The sequence below is a fragment of the Microsporum canis genome, genomic scaffold (assembly GCF_000151145.1).
Source record: "Microsporum canis CBS 113480 supercont1.8 genomic scaffold, whole genome shotgun sequence".
Taxonomy (NCBI): Eukaryota; Fungi; Ascomycota; class Eurotiomycetes; order Onygenales; family Arthrodermataceae; genus Microsporum; species Microsporum canis.
This window is the reverse complement of record NW_003299162.1, coordinates 860,263-884,730: the sequence shown is the minus strand read 5'-3', so window position 1 is coordinate 884,730 and position 24,468 is coordinate 860,263. Positions and strand designations below refer to the sequence as shown.

The 24,468-nt window shown below is 49.5% G+C and overlaps 6 protein-coding genes across 6 annotated transcripts; 2 read left to right on the top strand and 4 right to left on the bottom strand.

The window, feature by feature from the left end:
• Nucleotides 1-497: 497 nt before the first annotated feature.
• On the top strand, nucleotides 498-5,329 carry MCYG_08254 (Sec7 domain-containing protein; the record flags this gene model as incomplete). The annotated part of the gene is made up of 2 exons (XM_002843125.1): nucleotides 498-3,216; nucleotides 3,426-5,329. The coding sequence occupies 2 exons, from the start codon at nucleotides 498-500 to the stop codon at nucleotides 5,327-5,329; spliced, it is 4,623 nt and encodes a 1,540-aa protein (XP_002843171.1).
• Nucleotides 5,330-6,130: 801 nt separating this feature from the next.
• Nucleotides 6,131-10,903, top strand: MCYG_08253 (apsB; the record flags this gene model as incomplete). Its single annotated transcript, XM_002843124.1, has 4 exons — nucleotides 6,131-8,053; nucleotides 8,116-8,376; nucleotides 8,428-10,825; nucleotides 10,893-10,903. The coding sequence occupies 4 exons, from the start codon at nucleotides 6,131-6,133 to the stop codon at nucleotides 10,901-10,903; spliced, it is 4,593 nt and encodes a 1,530-aa protein (XP_002843170.1).
• Nucleotides 10,904-11,249: 346 nt separating this feature from the next.
• Nucleotides 11,250-12,531, bottom strand: MCYG_08252 (nicotinate-nucleotide pyrophosphorylase; the record flags this gene model as incomplete). Its single annotated transcript, XM_002843123.1, has 4 exons — nucleotides 11,250-11,869; nucleotides 11,975-12,063; nucleotides 12,149-12,204; nucleotides 12,376-12,531. 4 exons carry the CDS (start codon nucleotides 12,529-12,531, stop codon nucleotides 11,250-11,252), a joined length of 921 nt encoding a protein of 306 aa, XP_002843169.1.
• A 1,759-nt stretch (nucleotides 12,532-14,290) lies between these two features.
• On the bottom strand, nucleotides 14,291-14,964 carry MCYG_08251 (uncharacterized protein; the record flags this gene model as incomplete). The annotated part of the gene is made up of 3 exons (XM_002843122.1): nucleotides 14,291-14,413; nucleotides 14,538-14,821; nucleotides 14,889-14,964. The coding sequence occupies 3 exons, from the start codon at nucleotides 14,962-14,964 to the stop codon at nucleotides 14,291-14,293; spliced, it is 483 nt and encodes a 160-aa protein (XP_002843168.1).
• Nucleotides 14,965-16,223: 1,259 nt separating this feature from the next.
• MCYG_08250 (UDPglucose 4-epimerase) lies at nucleotides 16,224-17,301 on the bottom strand (the record flags this gene model as incomplete). The annotated part of the gene is made up of 2 exons (XM_002843121.1): nucleotides 16,224-16,725; nucleotides 16,841-17,301. 2 exons carry the CDS (start codon nucleotides 17,299-17,301, stop codon nucleotides 16,224-16,226), a joined length of 963 nt encoding a protein of 320 aa, XP_002843167.1.
• A 1,737-nt stretch (nucleotides 17,302-19,038) lies between these two features.
• MCYG_08249 (conserved hypothetical protein) lies at nucleotides 19,039-20,215 on the bottom strand (the record flags this gene model as incomplete). The annotated part of the gene is made up of 3 exons (XM_002843120.1): nucleotides 19,039-19,849; nucleotides 19,914-20,011; nucleotides 20,114-20,215. The coding sequence occupies 3 exons, from the start codon at nucleotides 20,213-20,215 to the stop codon at nucleotides 19,039-19,041; spliced, it is 1,011 nt and encodes a 336-aa protein (XP_002843166.1).
• Nucleotides 20,216-24,468: the final 4,253 nt, after the last annotated feature.

Sequence of the window (24,468 nt, the reverse complement as noted above, 5' to 3'; positions counted from 1 at the left end):
TGTGCCGCCGTGCAGGGGATTGCGGCACTCTGGACCAAGTTTGCTCCTTTTTACGCTTTACGCTTTCCGCCGTCTTCCTCGTCTCTCCTCGCATCCCTGGTCCTCTGCTCGCTCCACCCGCCTGCTTCCGCTCTCTTTCTCCTTCGCTCTGGTAGCGCAGGATCAAGACATCAGGACTGGAAGAATAGAAAAAGGGGGAAGAAAAGAAAAGAAGGGGGAAAAAACCTGACGCGGTGTTGCTCAGTGGATGCTAGCTGCAGTTTCTCTTGAAATCTGCGCCGGTCTTTTTTGCTACCTTTGCCAGGTTTCTTTCAGACCCTTTTTTTCCGGTTTGGAGATATGCATTGAGCCGTCTTTTGCCAATGGCACCTAATCCTATACTCATCTCCTGCATCTCCCTGGTCTTTTGAACACATACGGAGTACTCTGGGTCGAGAGAGAGAGAGAAGACGATCCGGAGCACTTCCTGCCATCATCCAACCCTTCGTGAAGATATCATGTCCTCTTCCTACCAAAACGCTACTCGAGCTTCTCGACGCCCTAATTACCGACCACAGACGCCGCCTCAATACCGCAACGAGGCGGTTTCGACCAAAGACCGCCAACCCATCCGGCCCTCCTTTCCTGAAACGTTCCTAGACGACATCACCCCAATTGACCACTACAATAGCAATAATAGTAATAGCCACAGTGACGCTAGGGATGTGGACTCAATTGACGAAGACGAGCGGGATCCACACGACCTGTCCCTGAATCCGACCCTTGGTGTGCGCTCGTCGGTCGTAGATAACATGCTCTTGTCTCTCGACCAGTTCTCCGCTTCTAACACGACCGATTGTCCCTTTGACGACAGCCTCCCTTACGATTCGCCTCATCAGCAACAGGAAACCTTTTCACATTATCACTCATACCACCATCCATCTAACAGCAATAGTAATATCCATAATAATAGTACCCACGGCAACAACAATACTAATTTCAACATCAGCAACAACTCCCGGTTTCGGTCTCACACTCTCTCCTCCTCGGTCTCGTCAGACGTGGAGACCTACACTCACCAGGATAGCAGCGGACACGGGCACCGGCACCGTCACAACAGCCACGGATCGAAAGGCAGAGAATATCGCAGCAATAGCAACCCGAACAGCAAACAGCCCACGATCCGTCACATTGACGGTAGCTCTGAAGGGGAACGACTGAGCTACAGGAGCAAAGTGTATGATTCACAGCGGGCAATCAGCTCTAATGACCGTATCATGCAAAGTCGGACAACTCCCAACTTTATAAGAAGAGACAGCGCCGGCAGTACGTCCTCGAGTGTTGACCTGAACGAGATGCTCGCCACCACCTCAATCTACGGAACACGAAGATCGGCCAGCTTCGACTACGGTTCGACCTTCCCGTCACGAGCCAATAAGAGACACCCTTCTTTTGGTCATTGTGATACCATGATGCAGTACGACGACATGAATGCTGCCCCGACACCAACGGTCCCCGTAGGCCCTAGGAAGAACCACTCTCCTTCCGTCATCGCTGACCATGCTGGCAACGCCTATAGTTCGACACCCCCCGGCTCTTCTGCTCGGCCCGCCGGCTTGGTCCGCAAAAATAGCACAAAGTCCGCGCGAAGCATGTACTCGAGGAAAAATAAGAGTGACACGCTGGGGACCTCTACAATCAGAGGCCGAAATGACGAGTATAATAAATATTTCGGAGACGACCAAAACGATATTCCTCCTGTGCCCTCTTTGAACCAGGTACCGGCACCTAGTCCTACCATTGCGCGCTCAAAACAACAGCCTCCCAGTCATTTCCCTCCTGAGAACGTCAGTACACCACCAACAAAGGAGCGTCAGGGCTTCTTTAGACGGGTATTTGGCTCCAGACAATCCTCTCCTTCTCAGTCCGACGTGAGCCCTCACTCTGCGCGAGGTAACGAGTATTCAGACCCCTCGAGGTACGATAGCATTTCAATACACCCGAAACCCTATAGGCCGCCGCCCCCAAGGGATCCCGCAACTACCAATAATGCCACTCGTGAGAACCCTCCCGTCGTAACGAAGAAGCCGTCGTCCTTTTTCCGCAGACGCAAAAAATCTGTAATTGAAAACGTCCCTCCGCCTCTCAATCTACCACTCTCAAATCTCAGCTCTACGGAAATAGGAACCGATAAATTGAAAGTCAAGACAGCATCGGGATCTACTCGCACAGACAGCCTCAGCAGGGTTATGAAACCGTATCTGTCGGACATGGATTCGCCGGAGGTTTATAACAGTGGCAAGTCACAAGATCAGCAGGAAACAGACGAGTCTGATACCGAATCTCCCATCGGAAGAGAATATAACCAACTCAAGGAACCCAAAACCAAGACCCCTAGGAAACTTCAAAAACTGCCCCATTTGTCTAACTCCCAACCTTCTGGTCAAACAGTGGGTGCTGCAAACGCAACTAAGACTAGTGCCCGTTCAAGAACCAACGACTTTGACAGTTCGTTCCTAGCAGACAGCAGTGGGAATGAAGGGCTGGGGGCAAGACACCCAGAAGACAAGCGATCGCGCAGACCGCGGACAAGTCCAGATGCCCCTGCTCAACCCTCACAGCATTCCGCTCTCAGGCCCAAACGTGAACTTGTCCTTTCTGATCGTGTAAATGCTGGAAAGTCCCAGAACAGCGAGTCGAATTCTAGCTCTTTACTGGAACCGGCGATTTCCCCAGCGCACTCAAAGAGGAACCAGCAGACCTCAGCCCCAGCCAGCCCAAATACCACCGACACTGAGCCCTCCAGGCAAAAACAATCAGGTCTTTACATCGATACGTCTGGAAGGTCTGTGTTGACTACAGAAAAAGATAAATCGCCTCGGATATCAACGTCGACTTCAAACGCCTCTAATTACCATACTGCACAAAATACCCCCGTCATCCCCGGCAGTGACGAGAATCTAGCTTGGGGAAATACAACAACGGAACAACTACAGAGTAGCGTGGATACAATTAACAACGGGTTTGAGGAAAATATGCCCAGCCCCGAAGATAGGCGACAGGCTCAGCAGTTGTTTGACAATCTCGATGAGATGGCCGCAGGGCGATATACGGCTGCTTGGCTCGGTACACCTGACAGGGGAATGCTTCGAAAGGCATATATGGATCACTTTGACTGGTCAGATATGAATATTCTTTCATCCCTAAGGAGTTTATGCTGTAAGATTGCGTTGAAGGGTGAGGCACAACAAGTAGATAGAGTGCTGGATGCATTCTCATCCAGGTGGTGTGAATGCAACCCAAGTCATGGCTTCAAAGCAACAGGTATGCTCTTATCTTATGACCCTCTAATCGATTATGTATTAAGGTACTAACCAAAACTGTAGATGTTGTTCATACCATATGTTACTCCCTGTTGCTGCTAAACACTGATCTCCATCTTGCAGATATCGAGCAAAAGATGACCAAGCCGCAATTCATTAAAAACACCATGCCCACCATTCAACGAGTTGTAGCAGAAGCCGCCCCAGATGCATTTAGCTCGTCTCAACAATCAAGACCTCAGACCAAGCAGGTGCCAGAAGCAGAGAGGACATGCCTTACGAAAAACTTCCCCAAACCATCTCTGGAAAAACAGCCTAGCCATTCACCCACTAGTGCAGAAAAATCCTACGAAACGCCGACTATTGATATTCCAATTATTGAAATGCCTACCATACCACCTCCTCGTCTTTCAAGCCGTGCCTCATTCATCGATATAGGTCATGGGCTCAGTGCTCTGGCTGGCCCGCTTGTGTCCACTCCGTTTCACGGATCAATGAAGGCATGGGAGGCACAAATTGAGGCAGTTCTCAAAGAATTTTATAACTCGATCCAAAAGCAGAAACTTCCGCTGAGAGGTGTCACAACGGAGAACGATGACCATATTCACTCTTCTGGCGGATTCCTTACGCTTACTTCCAACATGCTTCGAAGGACTCCAAGTACGATCAGTCGGGCCGGTGTGGGAGAGCACCGAGGCCGCGGTGGCGCTGAGAATCGCCTAAGCACTGCTCGGTGGTCCTCAAAGGCCAGGTCTCGTCCCCGTCTTTACCCACCATCTGCGATGGGTTCGAGCCGTACAAGCTTAGACGACCAGTCGTCAATGTGGTCGCCTTCTGGCTCTAGTACCTGGAGCAAGAACTCGCTAGGCAAGACGCTAACGTCCATGTCTGTCGACTCCTTCGCGTCTGAATTCCCGCGAGGCGACTATCAGCAATCAATTGGCTTCGCAAACGCCTTGAGCCATGCCATTATCCGTGAAGATTCTGCCCACTCGATAGCTCCGTCAGAGGACCCAGCGCGAGTTGCAATGGTTCTAGAAGACGAGAGCCTCGAACTTGCGGGTGCCCCGTGGGCAAAAGAAGGGAGCCTGAAACACAAACATCATCTTGACTCGATCGACAAGCGTTCAAAGGATAGAAACTGGAACGAGACATTCGCCGTGATCCAACGTGGCTGGATGCGTCTCTTCTCATTCAACTCCAACAACAAGTCCACTCGCCTTAGACCCAAACAACGCCAGAATGCAGGCATGGTGGTCGGAGGCGGCAACTGGATGGAGAATGCAGATGAGACGTGGAAGTTCCTCCTTCGACATACCATTGCCAGCGCGCTTCCGGCTCCGGGATACTCCAAATCCCGCCCTCACGTATGGGCTCTCAGCCTGCCCACAGGCGCCGTACACTTGTTCCAAGTGGGCACGGCAGACATCGTGAAGGAGTTCGTCTCGACGGCAAACTACTGGAGCGCGCGCCTCTCCAAGGGCCCTCTGTTCGGTGCCGTCAGCAACATTGAGTACGGCTGGAGTGACGCTGTCATCAACAGTGCAGCCGCGAGCATCGACGACTCCAACCTCCCTACCAGCGCCCCGTCCACCAGCAGCTCGGCACCGATTCCCCGACCAAGCCTGCAGAGTTCCATCCGCAGCTCTCTGGACAAGCAAGGCGTCCGCCCTCGCCTGCCAGGCGATCGGATCGTGCTCAGCGACTGGCGACCCCCACAGCAAAGCATGATGGCCTCCACCTCTTCCGAAGCCGAACAGCTGGAGACCCTCCGCAGCTACGTGAAGCACGTCGAGCAGGAACTTCAGCGCCACAACGAGCTGCGCCCTGCTCTCATGCTTGCCTTCACCCCGAGACACGCAAACTACTCCAAGGCGCTGCATAACTGGGAGCGCAAGTCTTCCTATCTTCTAAGAGAAATTGTCAAGTTCCGCACCTATATCGACAGTCTGGTCTGGGCAGAGACGCAGAGAGAGCGAATCTACCAGGCCGATGCCGCAAAAGAGGATGAATCGAACGCCGCCTGATCTCTCTCCCTCTCTCTCTATCCGTCTGTCTGTCTGTCTGTCTGTCTTAGCAGACTCTTTATTTCTTCCTCTCTACACTTTTCATCTTACCCTGTGCTTTTAGTCCACCATTATGACCGACTAACTCTTTTTAATACTCCTGACGGCTTATCACGCAGCGTTCCATTGCCAGCGAGTCCAAGTGACTTTGCTTCTTCTTCTTCCCTGTTCATTCTCCCATCTTTAACAGTTCTGGAGTTGTTTCTTCTTGTCTGTGTATATCTTTGCAATTCCACCTCTTGGATGGCGCGTTCTAAGGCCCTGTACATATATATCCTGCTTGACACGAGAATGAACTTATGAGACTTACCGCTACCGTTAAAACGGCCTTTCTTCGTACCTGAACCGGTTCCTGGATCAGTCTGATACTTAACTAAAAAAACCCCTTGCATGGCTTTGCCGCTAGTAGAGATTAAATTGTAAGCAAGTTTTCTTGCGGACGCCACAAGGAAAAAACAACAAAGCAACCAACAACAACAGGACCGCATTTTGCGATTTATCCCACAGACTGGACTTCTTATGCTGGCGTATCGTCCCAGGGCTGTCTGCGCGTACTCTCCTAGAAGCTCTCTGGCGCTTCCACCGGTCGGACGGGGTCGTTGGCGATGCGCTGTCTCCAGTAGCTGGACGCAGACAAGAGGAAAACCCCAGCCGAAGCTCCAAACTTGATGCGAAGGAGGAGGAGAAGAAGAAAAGAAGAAGAAGAAGAGGAAGAAGGACAAGCAGGAATTACTTGGAATAATATTGCCTCGGCCAGCAGCGATGTCAGAGACTCTGGAATCCCAACTACCGCTGCCACCTTCATCACCACCGACCGTTTCACCCTCGCCGCACGAAGAACAAGAACAGGATTACGATTCTAGCAGCTTGCTGCCTCCTCTACCTTCTCACGATGATGACGACGACTTGAACGAGGACAGTGTCCATGATTATTCGGAAGACTATGGCCATGACGACTCCAACCTACCTCCCTCAGGCCACGACCACGGCCACGACCAAGACCACGACTCTAGTTTGAACCACACGCTGAATGAAGAACGCGAGATGCACCGGAAGTTGATGGATATGGAGTCCAGTTTTCTCCCGGAGCCGTCGACGATCCAAGTTGGCAGGGCTGCCACGACTAGAACGATGGACGATTCTTACTTGGTCGGAGCGGACAACGCACCTGGCACACCACAAGAGACAGAGAGTGCAGAGGGCCAGAAGTCATCGTCTTCAGAAACACCGTCAGATGCATATAAGACGCCTGTGCCGTTTCGGACGGTGGACATGGAGCCTTCAGTGGTCGAAAAGCCACTGGAAGGAGACAGCTTGGTTGGAATTAACACTTCTTCCTTGGAGACCATATCATCACCTCCAACCGCTGCTGCTGCCGCCAGAACCGTTTCGCGAGTCCTTTCGGCCACCAGCAGCCGGTCTGGGAGACATGGCGACTCCGTTCGCGAAGAGGGCCAGGGACAAGGCCAGGGACACAGCTTTGAGGACGAAGGATCGCATACGGAGAAAGAAGGCGACCTCGATGCCACACCCCGCAAAGCCCGTACACAGCCTCATAGTCAGTCTCCGCCGCTCTCTCGGTCTCTCCAGAGCTATGCCACAGACGATAACGATGCCAGTCGGACCGGTGGCTTCCAGGGAGCCGCAGACTCAATCGAACTACAGCGGACAAGACCAAAGTTTTTAGTTAGCCGACAGTCGTCGCACCGCCTATCAACCTCTTCAATCGCTACGGCTAATACAGATGGTGCCCTTAGCGATGCTACAATGGGAATGGACTATGCTTTACAATCAGGCGGTGCTCTCCCGTCAAATAGTGGGAGAGCGCCACAGAGCCATGGGCGTAAAATGAATCTTTCAAGGTCTATCAGCCTGGGGAGTATGGCCTCTGGCATTTCAAACTTGAGCGATGACCAACCGTACGACAAACGGGTGTTCAGCGGAGTGTCCGACCTGAGTCTTCACACACTAAACGAGGAGGACTCGGCTTCCCAACGGCCAGTGTCTCCGGGAACTACCATTAAACAGGGAGACGATATCCCTCCCGCGACTCCAAAAAATAGAGCTGCGGATCCGCCGTCCCCACCTGGGACTGTCTTAACACAGATCCAGAATCGACCCGCCCCTAATACTGTAAAAAAGTACCAGGACAGCGTGGGGCCGTCCCCCGATAAACGGCCTGGAAGTCGTACCCCAGGCTTTGGCAGAGGCAAAAATATGACATTGAAGGAACAAAGTAGCACAATCGATCGATTGTCAAAGGAGAATTTTGACCTGAAGATGCGCATTCATTTCCTTAATCAGGCATTGAATAAACGGTCGGAAGATGGCATCAAAGAGATGATATCTGAGAACGTTGAACTAAAGTCAGATAAAATCAAAGCGCAAAAGGATAACCAGGCCCTGAGAAGGGTGATTCGCGAACTGGAAAGGCAGCTGAAGGAAAAGGCTGACCCTGCTGATGAAAGTAAAGATGAACAGGCGTCTGAGGCAGGGAAGAGAACCATAGACGAGGAGGAATTTCTATATCTACGTGAACGGATTGAGACGTATGAGGTTGAGATTGAGAGGCTCAGGGCTGAGAACATCACTAGAGAAAGCGAGAAGAGGAAACTGGCAGAGATGGTGAAGGCTCTGGGAGACGGGAGAAGTGGTATATCAGAGTCCGGCGCCAGGGAGGAACGGGTAGGTTCCCCTTTCTTTATGCATATATTGACCGTTGGTTATAATACTTATATTTCCATTAGGATATGTGGAAAGACATACTGGATGCTGAAACTGCTGCTCGGGAGCAAAGCGAGGAGGAAAACAAACGCCTTCGCAGCCAGATTCTCCAGCTCGAGAACGATATATCTTCTCATCAGTGCCGAGAATCCCGTCACCGCAAGGGATATCAGAACTTCTCCCACGTTGGCTCTGACTACGAAAGCTCTCGTGGCTTTGGACAATCCAGCCCGACTAGAGAGCTTGAGTTGCTTCGACAGGAAAATACCGAACTGCGACGAGAAGTGAGTGCTCAGACATCGATGCTAACATCCAGAAATCGTGAAAAAGAGAAGCTCTACCAGGAAATTGAAGATCTGAAGCTCGAACGGCGCAATGAAGGCCGTTCGATCACCGGTGACAGTATCTTTGACCGTTCTGCTTCAAGGGCACAATCCAGAGCCATGTCACAGGTGAGTGACCACGATCGTGACAACCTAGAAAATAAGAACGGGGAACTTCGAGACCAGGTGTCGGCACTTAAACTGGACAACCAGGGCCTTCGTAGCCAGTTGGATGAGTATGCAAACGAGCTAAGTTCTGTGGAACGCGAATATCAAGCAGAGCTGGACCGGGTAGGCCAGGAGCTACGGAACCTTCAGTCCCAGCGCGATCAAGCTCTTCAGGCTATAGAAGCGCGAGAGGCGGACTTGCAGGACCTTAAAGTGGAAGCACAAGAGGAGCTCGATGCCATGGGAGAAGAGCTCGACCTGAAGCATGAAGAGTGCCATCGCCTGGAGCTCGAAGTGCAAACACAGCAGGAGAACTTGGATGCTCTCCAGGCAGAGGTCAGGTCTGCTAACGAAGGGATTTCCCGACTTGAAGAGGATGCACAGAGCAACCTCCTCAAGTACAAGGCCGTACAGCAAGAACTGGATTACGTTAACCAGGAGATTGAATCCATGGAGAGGAACCTGGTCGAGGCCAATAATAAGATCCAACGGCTGACCGTTCAACAAGAATCAAGTCAAAATGAAATTGCATTCTTGCGAGAAGAGCAAGACGGTGACAAGATCAAGATCGGCGACTTGGAGTCTGAGTTGAGGTTCGCCCAAACCAGCTTACAGAGCGAAAAGGACAAGACAAACGAACTTGACAGACAGCTCGCTGATGAAAGATACCAGCGTGAGGTGGTAGGTAGCAAAGAGAAACAAGAAGTGCAGCGAATTATAGACGATCTCAACCGTGAGTCGACTGCATCCAAGGAGGAAATCCGGAAGCTCAAGAAGAATCTGTCTTCTCGGGAGGTTGAAGCAACCATGTGGAAAGACCGCTTAATGGAGTTGGAGAACAGTCTGCGTGAAGCTCTTGGTGACCTCAACGGCACCCGTTCAAGTCTTCTCACGTCAATTACAAAGTTGCAGAAAGAACTCGAGTCGACCTCTCTCGAATTGGAGAGCGTTCGCACCAAACTGGATGAAAAGGAGGCTCTCCTTCGAAATCGTGATGCGCTTCTAGAGAGCCATGGACTGGAGACCCAGAAGCTAGCAGACCTCCTGGAGCGTGAAAGACAAGCTCGTCGTGCCGATAAACATTCGTTTGAACAATCGCTAAAGTCTCATCACCAAGCTTCTCGAACCATTGTGCAAAACAATTCACGAATAACCGACCTAGAGGGGGCACGGAACCAAGACCGAAAACGGTTCAACCACCTTGAGCAGCAGTATAAGGACCAATTGAACGAGCGGAATGTGATGTTCCTCACCCTGTGGAAGAGATTATCTACAATGTGCGGGCCCGACTGGTCACATTCTAACAGCCTTATAAACGGCAATCTACCCAGCCAAGAGGTTATCGGGAACATGCTGTTTTGGCCAGGCTTTAGCAAGAATCTGCTCTTAGCCGTCAAGACAGTGGAAAATTCAATAAACGGATTCAAGTCGCGTGTTAGAACTGTGGAGCGCAGCCTGATGAAAGAATACCAGGGGCTAGAGAACAGCTTGAACGCTCGAATCAAGAAACTTGACCGTCTGGAAGACATGGTCCGACAGATGCAGAACAACAGACGGGCCAACACGACACCTACGAGCATAACTGCCGAATTGGCAAAATTAAAGGGGGAAAACAGGCTGCTCAAAGCTGAGCTCAACCTCCTACAATCTCACTCCCGGGTCAAGGTCGCTAACGACGGGTCAGCACGAGGGCAGCCATCAAGAATAGCGAGTTCAAAGTCGGTTGGGTCATCACTTGCGAGGTTTAGTACGGGGTCGGAACAAGGAGCTGCTACTGTTGCCAACACACGATCTGGTAGAAGCAACAGTTCTGTTTCACGCGGGTCTTCGAGCATGGCTCAGCCATCTCCCTTCTCTTCAAGCACCACACTTGCGGCTAACCCACCGGAAGCTCCCCATAATAACATTGCTTCTGGCACTGGTCACCTATCCCCAAGAAGCGATGCTTCCCAGGATAGATGGATACAACGACTACGTGATCTGGAACGACGGCTAAAGGCAGAGCGAGAAGCACGACTGTTGGACCGCTCTGGAGCCCGGGAGAGGCTGGCGGAGCGGAACGCAGAGAATGAAAAACTCCGTGCTGCTCTAGAAAGAGAGCGAATGAATCGAGTTGCGGGTTCTATGGGGGGCGATGGCGCGTGTAACGACCCCGATCGTAATCCACGCACCCCAGAGCGATCCCGACGGCATGAACATCAGGGCCGAGATAGGGGTAGCCGAAACCAGGAAAGGGATGATAGTAGGTCGAGTGGAACGGATGTTGTGGTAATCGACCATGGATACGAGCCTGATTCTCGTGGGCATAGCGAGGGACTAAGCACACGGTCAGGCAGTTACGACGGCGAGGGCGATGATGATGATGATGGTACTGGTACAGACGATGACGGCGGTTTATGCGTTGAAGTCGTGGTATAATGATTATGCTTCCGTATCCTCTCTTTCTTTTTGGGGGCGTTTACTTTTCTGGTCGGACGTCTAACGATTGGACGTTATCGTATTCTTTTTTTATCTATTACCCTCTTATTTCCATGGTTATATATCTTGGTGTCTCGTGGTTAGCGTGTTAATTAATTGATATCCATTGTATTTCGTGCAGCGTTCTTATTTATTCGTTCAGTAATGATAATTCTTAGTAACTATGTACAAGATAGCCAACTTCTACCTCAGTGATCAACCTTCAGAGAGAAATCAATGATGCCGACGCCCTGATGAATACTGCTCGTTGACAGAATATCCACATCGTCACACACAAACTTGGCAGCATTAGTCTCGTTCAGGCCGCCACTGACTTCCACCAGAAAACTGCCCCGGGGCTTCCCCTTGGCCTCCCACTCATCCTTTAGCTGCTTTGCGGCGGCCCGTACTCCATCAGCGGTAAAGTTATCCAACATGATAACATCGGCGCCGGCACCAACGGCAGCATCTGCCTCTTCAATACTGCGGCATTCTACTTCAATCTTGGTAGAGAAGCCAGCGGTAGCACGAGCAGCTTGAACCGCAGATGGGATAGCTTTAGCAATGATGCTTACGTCGGCACTGGCGGTTTCAGTCTCTGTAGTCTTTGCCGAGTTGACCTTAGTCTTGTTGTGGCATGCCCAGACGTGGTTGTCCTTCAACATCGTCATGGAACTAAGGTCATGGCGGTGAGGATCAGCGCCGCCAACTAGAATTCCATATTTCTCAACAATACGGAAGCCTGGGGTGGTTTTTCGTGTGCCTGCCAGGGTGCCGTTCCAGCCCTGGCCACGAAGAATGGCAAGGAGAGCTGATGTCCTGCAGTAGGCTGTTAGAATAAAATGGGTATAAAATAAGAATAGCTGATAAGATTGTAATCACTTTGTTGCAATCCCGGAACATCGTGCTAGAATGTTTAGGGCCACTCGCTCACCGAGGAGCAGTTTTCTCATTGGCCCACGAACAATGGCGCAGACGGTAACTGGCTCAATCTGGTCACCTTCCTTGACATTCCAATCCACACTAAACTTGATGTTAGTACATTATTGTCATATTTTTTTTTGGGTATATCAATTGAGCCCGAGTATAGAGGATGGATATCACATACGTGCAGCCCAACTGGGCAAATACTTCATTGACAAAGGGAACACCGGCCACTATTCCCTGTATTCAAATCAGCCATCTAGTTTATATCTCAATATAGCTTGACGGATCCCAAAGAAGAGGAATAGCATATAACCTCCGTCTCTCAAGATCATCAATCTATAGCCAACGACCATGGTACGCACAGTATATCAAAGAATTAATTGCAGCACCAACTGTACGTTAGCATACCTTGCTTTTGCCCAGCAGTTTCGCCTCACCATCGACTTCACCAACAACGAAGCCTCCATAGTCGAAGCTGGGGCAGTCTTCCTCAAGCCATGTTGATATTATACGCTTGTAATTTAGGGGCAGCAGGTGGCTTAGGTCTCCATGTGCGGCTGCCATGATAAGTTTCCGCGGAAGCTATACCCTCGGAAATGCAGCTATGAGTTATTTTGCAAACACTGCGTCTTCCGTCTTATACACTTCAGACCCAAGCTATCGATGTATCAGCTGGTTAGTTTGATATCAAAAGATGTTAAGAGTTGATTTCGTTGCTTTTTTTTCGTCTTTTTTCTTTCTTTTGAGAGGGACGCTCACGTGATGCGATGACGGAGGAAAGAAACCCCGACATTCCGATGATCATGTGATCGATATCAGGGAAAAAGCCGAAAAAGGAAAAAAAGCCTTCGACATCATCAGGCATGAGAAGTTCATGAAGTCTTGCTTTTTGATATCCACCAACAAGCCCACCGGCAGCCTCACTTGGACCCCTGAACCGCTAAGCACAGGGTATTGCACGATCGGCCTTTTTTCGAGAACGGCCGGCGCATTTTTATCCGTGACAGGGCTGCGATTGTTTTCGGTGGAACAAACCCACTCTGCTCCCCGTTGTATATACCTTTTTTGATTTTTTCCTTCTAGAACTCTGAAAGGCCGGGCGCCAACTCGGATCTGCGAGCCGCGAGGGCACGGGAAAGCGGCTATCAAAGTTTGCTCAGTATAAAAAAAGCCAGCAACCCCGGTACCTGCGTCTCAAACACTGTTCGATGTGGAATACATATTTTGGAGAATGATTCCTCGGCAGGATGGAAAGTATACGTCAGAGCCAGATTTCTCTGAGGGTCCGCGGATATGCTTGACGAGATGCAAATACACTCTTGGAGTACATACATAAGCGACTGAGCTGTCAAATGACTTCTCATGCTGGCTGCTGTCAGGCTGGACGTGAGACGGATCCACCCGCCATATAGACAGGCTCGACCCGGTTGTCTATCGCTCGGAGTACGCCGTACATGACGAGATGTACGTAATTTGGAGATTGGTTGGAATTGGAGGGAGGATTTCGTAGGCTGACAAAGAGGATACTGCCTTGACTCAAGGGATAAAAAGACAGGCTTAGCTTGACGCGGCTGTCAGGATGCAAATCAGCACAGCTGGCCAAGAAGACCAAGAAGATACCAAGTGATTCGAGCGGTTAAACGGCAGCAGATTGGGGGAGGCCCTGCTTCAACTCTACGTAAAATCAGGACAAGTTCACCGGCGGGATTTGCTCTCGTATTCGGAAATAGAACAAATCAAAGCTCCCACGCGCCCGATATCCTGCGAGTCATCCCCCCATTCGGGCCGTAGCCAGGCATCTCATCTCATCCTATCGGAGGAGCTTTTGCTTCCAGAAAGGTGGGAGTTGGGGAGACTCTTTTTCAAATCTAAGCATCAAAAGGGGGAATGCAGGTGCCGAAACTGTACGGTATCGTATGTACTGTGTATGGTATCTGAAAATAAAAATAACCATCGTATTTCATTTACTGAAATACGCACGATGCATAAAACTGTCAAACTGTGCATTTCTCGGTCGTGATTAAAATCTATCAAGCCCACCCTCCTTGACGGAGTTAAAGAGGCACCAATCGGTGTTTTATTTCACCCGAGAAAACGGGTTGGTTAATCTTATCTCCCGGGCAAGGATCTTGACATTTGGACATACATAAAAAAGCAAAAAGGGGGGGAGGGCGATTAAGGGAACAAGCTTTCGAACCGATATTAGAATCCAGCCACCAGCAGAAGACGTACGTATAGAGGAGTATGCATTACTAGAGGGATAACCATATTCAATAAAGAAAGGGGAAACAAAGACTGATGCGGAGGACTGGAGGAGCTTCGACTACTTCTTGGTCGCATAGATGCCTACCCCATTTCCCTCTGTGTCCTGAAAATGCATAATTTGGCCGTGGTCACCTTCAGGGACAGCATCACTGCACTTCTTCCCTCCGTTTGCAATGATGTTCTATATGCATGTCAGAGGCGGTCAGTCCCTGGTCACCAGCTACAAGGTATCGGGAGGGAGGAGGATTTCCCCCAGATTCCCTTCCCCCCCACGCTAACGCACGAACGGCATCTGGGTCACTCACCTCCATGGTTTTCTCGAGGTCGTTTACATAGAGGTACAACTTGACGGTTTTCGGGCCGGTGGTGTGTTCTCCGGGCTTGATCTTGGAGATGCTACCACCCAGACCCTGGAGTCCTTTTTCGGGGAATGCAAAGAGGGCGACGTCTTCAGTGCGTCCGGGGCCATCCTTGCGGAATACCCAGTTGAACACGGTCGAGTAAAACTTCTCAGCTACATGCAGGCCAGGTGGTATCAGCAATCTCAGCATATCATAACAGGCACTGGCAGCACGTTTCCATGCCGCTGCTTTCGTGACAGGCGTTGGGAAGAAAAGGGCCTTGGGGGGACGGAGAGGGCAAGTATATATATGTACCTCGATCAAGGTCGGTGGCGAAGATCTCAACCCAGCAAGGGGTTCCTTCGCTTGGGGGTGTCCATTTATCACACATGGTTGAATCTGGGAGAGAATATTCTGGGACAATGTTCAGAGGATCTGTTGAGCTTGATAGCCTGGGAGAACTGGCAGGAGACCTTTATATGTCTCTCTCTCCATACACTTTCTCTGCCCTCCACCATCGTCATGCCTGCCGTAGAGCAACGACAGCCAAGGCACCTAGACTGAACCCTTTCCCGTCTCTTCTCTCCGTCTAGCCTATGGTTTCTGCTCTTTTCGTCCTGCTTCGTCTTGCTTTTCGCCTCAAAGTCATAAATAGTCACGTGTTTACGCGTGTTTCTCGTGTTTCGCATCGTTTAGCCAAATGCGGATTAATAAGACTCGCGTCGCGTTGCTCTTTTTTTGTTTTTTTTTCGTGATAAAAAGGTGAAGTTGGAGATGGAGATGGAGATGTTGGTGGATAATCCTTGGGTTCTCGTTTAGCTGGAGTTTCTTTCCCGAGATGAGTCACTTTGTCGTGGGCGGTCGAGACGGTGTTTTTGAGGCCAGCGAAGTCTTTGGGAGGAGGAGGACCGTTGTGGTATGAAACAAGGGCAAAAGGACAAGGGCAACGGCGTTTCAGGAGGGAGATGCTGGCCTGTCTTTGTATCAGTATCGCAGGTGTCGCAGGTCGCTTCTCATGCTCATCAGGATGTTGGCTGCGCAGGAGTCGCATATGTGGTGGAAGTAGTTTGGCTCCCGCCAGATGCGAGGGCAGTACTGCTTCTTGCCACAGGTCTTCGTCCGCACGAAGTTTGCGTGGCCGCAGGAAAACTGGTTGTATATCTGACGGCACATCGTGGATCTGTTCGCTGAGATGTTGGTTGGAAGGGAGTCTGTCTCGGTTGGATGTTTGGGAGACGTGGTCAAAAGGCGACGATGGTGTTTGGTGCACTTTGTTCCTGCACGAAGCCGACGACTCGCAATATATACAGATTCTGTCTCCATTCACTTGCAGGCTTGGGCTGGCCAGGCACAATGAGATATTTGTTCATTGACGGGCTGACGTCTCGATCTATTGTCTAGCTGTGTCCTTTTTCCCCCCAAGGCGACTTGTAGATACTCCATTGAGAAGACTGTGTTATTGACAAGAGAACACTCAAAGGCTAGATAGACGCAGTCGATATCAAACAGACGGAGCTTACCACGGCCGTGTTTCAACAGAATAATCTTCATTGAAGAGGCCACAAAGACCAAAACATGCATGTTCAGGGACACGTAAAAGAAGAAAAGCCCGAGATCAGTATAATGCTCCCATCTCCCCCTGCCCTTTTTTCAGTCTCTCCACGATCTGTAGACCGTTCTCGCACCCCAGATCTGGCCCTTTTTCAGCAAACACATGCTCCGCCACTCTGGTTCATTCGGTGCATTCACGTATCGACTGGGCTCGACGCAGAATCCCGATCGAGGCCCGCGAGCCGGGAACCTGCCCACCGCTGGAACGTCGATGTATTTGCCGGTGTAGAACTGGAACGCTGGCTCGGTGCTGAGGACCTCCAGGTGCATCCCCGACTCTTCATGTTTGAACGAGGCCAGCAACTTGGGCTCTCTGGATCTGGTGTCGAGAGGTATGGACTGGGGGTTGGTATCGACCACGAAGCAGCTGTCGATGTCGGGACATTGTTCATCGATCAAGAATGGCTCCGTGACCCTCAACGGGCCGTATGATTCGATTCTTCCCAGCGGGATCCCTGTCGAGTCTGTTGGGAGATACTTGTCCGTCGACAGCACCGCTACGGTGCCGTCGATCGTTGGAGCACCGCTCAGGTTGAAGTAACTAAACCAGTGTCAGGATTCATAGGCTTTCTCTCGTAGTTTGGGGACGAAGTTCGTGACTGGACCTGTGGTTGGTGACTCCCACGACCGTTTCCTCACACTCTGCGCCGACGAACTCGACCTCGTACTCCACCTCCAGCACGGTCTTCTCGCGACCAGAGCCATCGTCGGACGCCCTTCCAGCCGAATACCAGACTCGCAGCTCGACGGTGCCAGGGTACCCTTCCTCTCCGTGCAGGCTGGTGTACCTAAACTCGACGCCTTCCCACCCATTCCTGTTCACCGGTCTGGGTCCCTGGAAAACTCGAGAGTTCCATCCATCCTTGCCTCCATGCAGCGAATTAGGGCCCTCTCTCGTGCTAATGACGTATGATTTACCGTTCAGGTTCTTGACGACGCCGTCCCTCAGCCTGTTGGTCGTCCGCCCGATCGTGCAGCCAAAGTAAGGCTCCCTGTGCTTCCTGTACGCATCCTCGTCGGGGAGACTGAGCACGATATTCTGGCCTGCGACCCGGAACTCTTGGATGATCGCTCCCAGCGGGAGAAAGGCGAAGAAGGTCTCTGCTCGTCCTGCCATGGCTGCATACGTATGTTTTGTTCAGAAGTCTCTTTTCAAGCGACACCAAGCCGGTCAATGGCCTCCCAGGAGCACTCTCAAGCCTTCCAAGCCTTCCAAGTCCTTCCAAGGCCCCCCCAAGCACTGCATCATCGTCATCGTCAGACGAGAAGCAAAGAAAGGTGGTGGAAAAGACCGGCCGCTGACGTCACAGAGAGGCGACCAAGGAACTCTTCCAGCCTCGGTTCGGTCCAGAATCTTGAACTGGCCGGAGTTTGCATGGTCAGCATACAGAAGAGAGAGAGTGAAGTCGATGGCGGTCAAGTTTCGAGTTTCGAGTCGATATATCAAAAAGTTCCCCCTTTGCGAGATCGTGCCGTGCTGGGCAACCTACAAGACAACTCCGATTAGTTAAATAGTCAACCCAACGTCTAGCAGGACGATGAAGCATACCTTGTATACTTCTGGCCACTCCGTATTCGCTGAGACAAAGCCAGCGTCACCCCTGCCCTGCGTATAGTATGTACATATATGTACAAACCTACCTCGTAGTTGATGTATAAATGCGTGCATGGTGCAGATGCATGCATGCAACAGGCCCTGTCACCAAATGCTTGTTGTCCAGCATTATGATAATTACATGCAAATAAAAAAACACTCGACTGAGGGCCAACAGACACATGGCGGTGGAGTTCAGAGATCGACAGTCGGACATGAATTGATCATGTTAATGTATAGAATACCCTGGGCGAGAGAGTCGCCTCTTGTCGACATGTATGGAAGGGTGTGTATGCGCGAATAGATGGCTACATACATTCACACCTACATACATATATCATACATATATATATAGATATATGCATGGCAATGTACGTAAGGAGAAGCTCTTCCCGCAACCGCTTCCGGGCTCAAAGCCGAGTATTCGTACGAGAGAGCAGAGCGTGTGAGATGGCTGATACCTTGACGTCTTGATATGCTGTGCGTAAAACCCCTGCGGCTGCGGCTGAGAAGGCTGTATAGTTGTATAGTTGTATAACGGCCAGGCTTCACGTTGGGATGGAGTTCCAAGTTAAAAAGTGAATAAATTGTCAATTATTATTAGGGCATAGATACAAAACAGAAGGTATTAATAGTGGTCGTCCTTTTGCCGTACTTCCATGACAGTAGTATGGTCTATTACCTGACACACTTCGATGCTTTTGCCGTCTCTCACAGGACAACCTTTGCTTTTTAAAAAAGAAAAGAAAAAGAATAAAAAAAAAGAAAAAAGAAAGAAAAAAGTCAAGGAAACCCCCTATGGTCATTACAACTCCGGTATACTTTTCGAGGCAATCGAGTGTACTTTTGTGCGTTGTTTTTGGTTTTTTTTCTTTTTCTTTTCAAAGCACCGTTTTTAAGGGTTTGTCAAGAGAAGAATCACGGCCAGGTATCAGGGATATGGATAGAACCATCCCAAGACCATTATTGAAATCTAGACGAACTGACTGAGAGGGGAAGAAACTGGCATCCAACCAGCGTCTGCTTAAAGGGAATGCAATACCGAACACCAGAACACCAAAGCCGAAGAATGTAGGCCAAATGCTATGCCTCCAAAGAAACCATCATGTCCCATCCCTTGCCAAAAAAGAGAAAAGCGCAACAAACAGGAAAATGAACGAAGAAGATTCGTAAGCATAAAGGGATATACAGAAGAAGAATAAAAAAGAACAGGAGAAGAAGAGGATAATGATAGGCCGTAACAATAATGGATCATTAGGTTCAGACACGAGCTGAACCGTTCGGGGTTGAGTTGACGAACATGTTAAAATCTTCGTCGTTGTACTCCTGGACGGGCAGACAGGCGAACCCGGGCATGGTTCCCTGGCGGGTGTACTGGCGGTGGATAGACTCTACCTGCTGATCAAACGCCGCTAGATGATCAGACATTTCATCCATTCCCCATTGTTGAAGATGCTGCGGTGCGACAACATCTTCATTTCGGGAAGTGGTCATCTGAGGGAAGAATACTGTCTGGCCCGTCGTAGACTGTTGGGTGTGGTGTTCCTGTAGCTGGCGAGAATATTGCTGTTGCAGTTGCTGTAGAGACACCGTCTGCTGGCCAGGGGCCGGAACTGGATGAGGCCGATACTGGGTCGACAGGAAGTTATCGGTATCAAATAATAGGTCTTCTTCAGTGCTCATGCGTCTTGATGAAGAAGGAGAGGTGCCATGAGAAGGGCAGTCAGAAGGGTCTCTCTGCATCTCCAGGTCTCCCTGCTGCTGCTGCTGCTCCGGTTCTGGCTGCTGCTCTGGCTCTCTTTGCTGCTCAGCCTCCTGTTGCTCGGCCTCCTGCAACTGGGCTTGCGCAGATTCTAGGTCATCTTCAAATCGTGAAAACCTACTATTTGATGCGCCTTCTCCCCGATTCAGTGCTCCCAGCCGCTCCAGTATGTCGTGTGTTAGGGGGCGGCCGCTTGAGGTGTCTTGGAGGGGCTGCCCAGGCCATATATCCCCTCTGATTGACATTCTATACATCTCTTGGAGACCACTAACCAGCTGTGTCTGTTGGTGTTCTAGCAACTCAACATATCTACATTCCTTGTAATCAGCATAGATACATGACTGCCAACGAAAGAGGAGAACGCAAGTATTACCCTTTGGGATAGGTCTTATCGTGTGCTTTCTTGCGCTCTCCAAACACACAAATCACATCATCAGACATGCATCGAGAACATGGACATTCTCCGTCACACTGCAAAAGGGGCAAAAAGGCACGAGGGTTAGGTTAGCACGTGACCTTCTCTTTATATGTTGGATTTTTCTTGTTTCAAAAACTTGATTTCTCTTCTCATACCTTGGACTTTTTCAACCGGCACCTATCGCAGGCCTTGCCGACTCTCTTGCGGCCTCCGTTCTCGTTTGGGTCTGGAGGTGATTGGAGCCTCGTTGCGGACATGGTATTATGGTACTCTGGCCGCAGCTCTGTCTTTGTTCTTTGTTTTTGGTTTATTGCTTATGCAACATCAAATAAACATGGAATAATGGCCCTGGTAGAACTGTGGTTCTCTCTTTATCCTCAAGTCTCAAAGGAGACTAAGACGACTGCTTGAAGTAGGGTATCTCCGGGGTTGTTCCTTTGTAAGTGTATGGATGAATATACGAATAATCAAGTTGTGTTTTTGGTGTACAGAGGTTTCTTTTAGTGCATTTGGTGCTTCAGATGGGCCACGAAGGGTGAGGAAGTAAGAAAAAGAAAAGCCGTTTTGGAATAAACGACGGGAGTATGCGCCCGCTTTAAAAGACCGCCTAGACCGTTCTGACGTATGGATAGAATTGGGCGATGACGAGTGAGCAAAGAATAAGATAATTTGATAGTTCCCTGGGTTGGATGGGAGTGTCTAGAAAAACGGTTCGAGTGGCGGAAGTAAATCGAGCGAAAGGGGCAACAAGTTGGATGATACCCTGATATCTGTGGTTGGATAGCTTCTTCTTCTTCTTTCTCTGGCCTTCGAAAGGCTGTTGGGAACTCGATATTGAAATATCAATAAGATATAAATCAAAAGCCGCCAAAAGAGTTTCCCTTTCAAATAGGGGTGGGGGGAGGGAAGGAGGGAAATATAGGATGGAAAGTGCTGCGACGGGCTTCGATCCCGTTATTATACGAAATTCATGTCGAGAAGGAACCCTGAAAGTTTGTTTGTTCAGGCTGGAAACAAGCCCAGCTACGGCTCCGATTCATTAGGACGGAGACGAGCACACGGAGTCGGTCTCCGTGCTAGACTGGGGGTGGGTGGGTTTTGGAGGAAGAAGCTGGACTTGGGAGCAGCTGCTGGGGCTCTCCCTCCTCCTCATCTCTCCCCCAATTGCGAAATTTAGCAGGCAAAGCTCAAAAGGTTGAAAAATAGAAAAGAAAAAGAAAAAAACTAAAAATAAGATGATTCCAAGGTACAGAATGCGAGTATAATCTTACTCGCTGAGGCAGCAAAAGTAACCCCCCCATAGCTCTCTCGAGTTATGCCATAGTACAGCCCGCATCCTGGATCAATAGCATGCCATAATGTTATGTTGGATGCCGTTCATGGTGTATGTATATTACCATCCTAACATGCCTCGCAGGTGCATTTTTTTGCAATGGAATTGGCGTATCAAAGTAACAGAGTAAACTTTGCTGCATTGGCGGGTTGGTCTTCTTATTCCATGCCTATATTCTCTCTAAGCCAGCCAAGTGTGTCGATGACGAAAGAAGAAACCGTACAAAGAGTCTCTGTTCCGTTCAAAAATGCCGCTTCTCTCCAGCTAGTTGGTCGGTATTGGGTGGTCCGCCCGCCATTCCTCCGGTTTTATTCTCCCCTCTCCCTCTTTCTCTTTCTGGCGCTCTTTTTTTTCTGCTTCTTCGTGGTTCTGCGGATGGAGGAACAACGTCGCCGAGTCGGGTCCGGAGCGAGGCAGGGGGATGATCACCACCAAGCTCTTTGGTGTATTATTTTTAATTTTATTTTTCCTTTTCTTTTTTTTTTTTTTTCAAGTCTTTACCTGACTAATGTATTGCATAAACTTGTTGATTTCAAATTGGCGATGACTTGAATGCCGTATCCGAGACGTATAAGCGTAAGTCAAATACCGGACTTAGCGACTATCCTTCCGTGGACCTCTCGATTTGTTGCTTTTTTATGCCTGAGGGTGAATCGCAGCGCTTGCTCTTGTGGTTTATCGTTCCTTCGTTGCCCTTTACATAGTATGTTACCCCCTTTTTAGTCTTGTTTTGCATTTTAGGGCGCAGGTGCAGATTCGCAAGGCCAAGAGCCCGATTTCCCCTACAAGGCAGCAGGATTCTCTTCATTCGTAGGTTGTCATCGTGTTTGTATATATACGCCCCCTGCTGGGCGGAGGTGCCATCCATAATTATACGATTTTGTACCTTTATTGGGCAATAGTCTGCGATTGTAGCTGGAATATCGAAGAGAGCGTGTAGATTGTTATTCTTATCAGTCCGTCCTCCGTATGTTTATTGGTGTTCAAAGGAGGCAGGATTGCATATCCTCGTCCGTCTGGCGAACATCCCATCTGCTGGGCAGAATTGAAAAGGGGGGTACATTGTATATTATGCCCCTGTCAGCCTGTCCACAAGACCAACATCCTTCTGGTCAACGGCTTCAACTCGTGTCAGCGTCAACCCCACGCCTGTAGGGATGGCCCAGGAACGGCCTCATCACCAACTCCGGCTACTTATACTTATCTGATCACCCAGGACTGATGATCCGCCTAGACGGGCCGCGACCTAAACATGGATGTTTCTGTATAAGCGAACGAAAGGGATCGAGCTGCCACTAGATTCGTCATGTATCGTGGCTTGTCTCCAGGGCTGATTTCAATCCAGTCTTTGACCAGTCAAGCCGCATTCATTGACGGGTTGGACTCAGCCATCTCTCTCTCTTACGACGCTGTCGACGGTGTTTGTAGTTAAAAGAGACGATGTTGACATGTTGACATTTTATTTATTTTTTATTTTTTTAACATTTTCTTTTTCAGGGAATAAAATGATGACAAATCCATATCACGTGTTTACCATACGGGTACCTAAAGTTACATACAATACTTACATAATACGATACATATTTATTACTGTATTTAATACCGGTTTATTTACGCTTTTTTTTCTCTTCATAAAACATCAAAAAAGAAGATGCACAAGTTTTGGTTGCATTTGAAGCCGTCAAGAGGGGAAAAACGATGAGCTTTGCTAGGTTTCTTCATCATGATAACTTATCATGCACTATGCATTGTCCAGGCCACGCTTTCCCATCGAGATGGTAACCAACTCCGACGCTCGTCACGGTTCCAGCCTATGACGAAATATTCCAAGAGCAGAGAGAGAGAGAGAGAGAGACTGGCCGGTGGCTCGATGTAGGTTCGGGCAGAGGAGCATGCTTACTTAGTATCCATGGCAAAAGAAAGAAAAGAGTAGAAGAAGCTTATATAAGATTTAAACTGCTAATGTGTTGCCACTAGGGATGGTTGCTTGTCTGCCTTTGCTCCCCACGTTCAAAGTCCATCTGGGTCGGAGGACGCCGTGGAAATACCTTCTATGATGTAGAGATGGTGTGCACTCTGCCTCTCCCTCGGTCCTGGCGGCGAACTCGCCAAAGATGACAAGCTCTACCCTGTAGGGTGAGTACTTTGGAGACTGGTGAATTGGGTTGGGAAGTCGATCCCGCCCATGTATGTACTATGTACAACCGAGTCCCAAATGCTCCTACATGGGGATCCTAGACAAGAGGCACCTTCTACCACCTACTATGTGTATACATACTATATACATATATACGAAGCTGCTGCGCGGGGGGAGGACAGAGACGTGGGGAGAACATCTACACAGTCGACAAATATGCGCAGGATTCCGTGGGGGAACCCTTCACACCCCTTCCATCGGAATATTAGCGAGAAGGATGTCTAATGCTGATGTAACACTTAGAGCAGCTTACCACGGTTCGAGTCTTCAATTGCTGTGCGAATCATTACAACTTCATGGTTTGATGACGGTATTCCTTGCCACACTTTCCATGAAGCAGCTTTCGATCTTGAAATTGCTGACCAACCGGAACTTTTTGCAGAAGCCGTCCAAATGAAAATGCTATCCAAAAAGCTGAATAGTCAATTGGAGAAATAGTCGCCTCCGACCAAATCCAAAGCGAGTTAAGCATTGCACTTTTGGTTGGGTTCGGTCAACCTCCATAGCATAGACGTCACTTTGGCAGAGCATCCAGCCCGCGAACCAATGGCAAGAGAGTAAACGAAGAGACAGAGCAGGTTGGCCAGCCTATGATAGAGAGTAAAACCATGCATGATGTCAATTGAGAGAGAGGGATAGAATAAAGCTGCACTAAACATTTCAAAAGCTAGGTATTGAGATCATAAAATAGTATATACGTGAACATAATCGTCAGACCAGGAGGCAAAAACGCATGGCATTCTAGCCACCAAAATCCCAAAGGGCGAAAAAAAGAAAAAGCAAGGAGAATAGCAGAGTTAGGCGCAGTGATGCAAACCTCTATATAAAATCGAATAATGATGTAAATTAGAGGTTCCGTTCCAGCCGAGGAAATGAAAAGATATGTGAAAGAAATGCGTGGAAGATGTAGACAGCCAGAGATTGGAGGCCGTCAGAGATTGTTAGGTGACGAGATGACGTGGAAAAGGGTAGATCCAAAA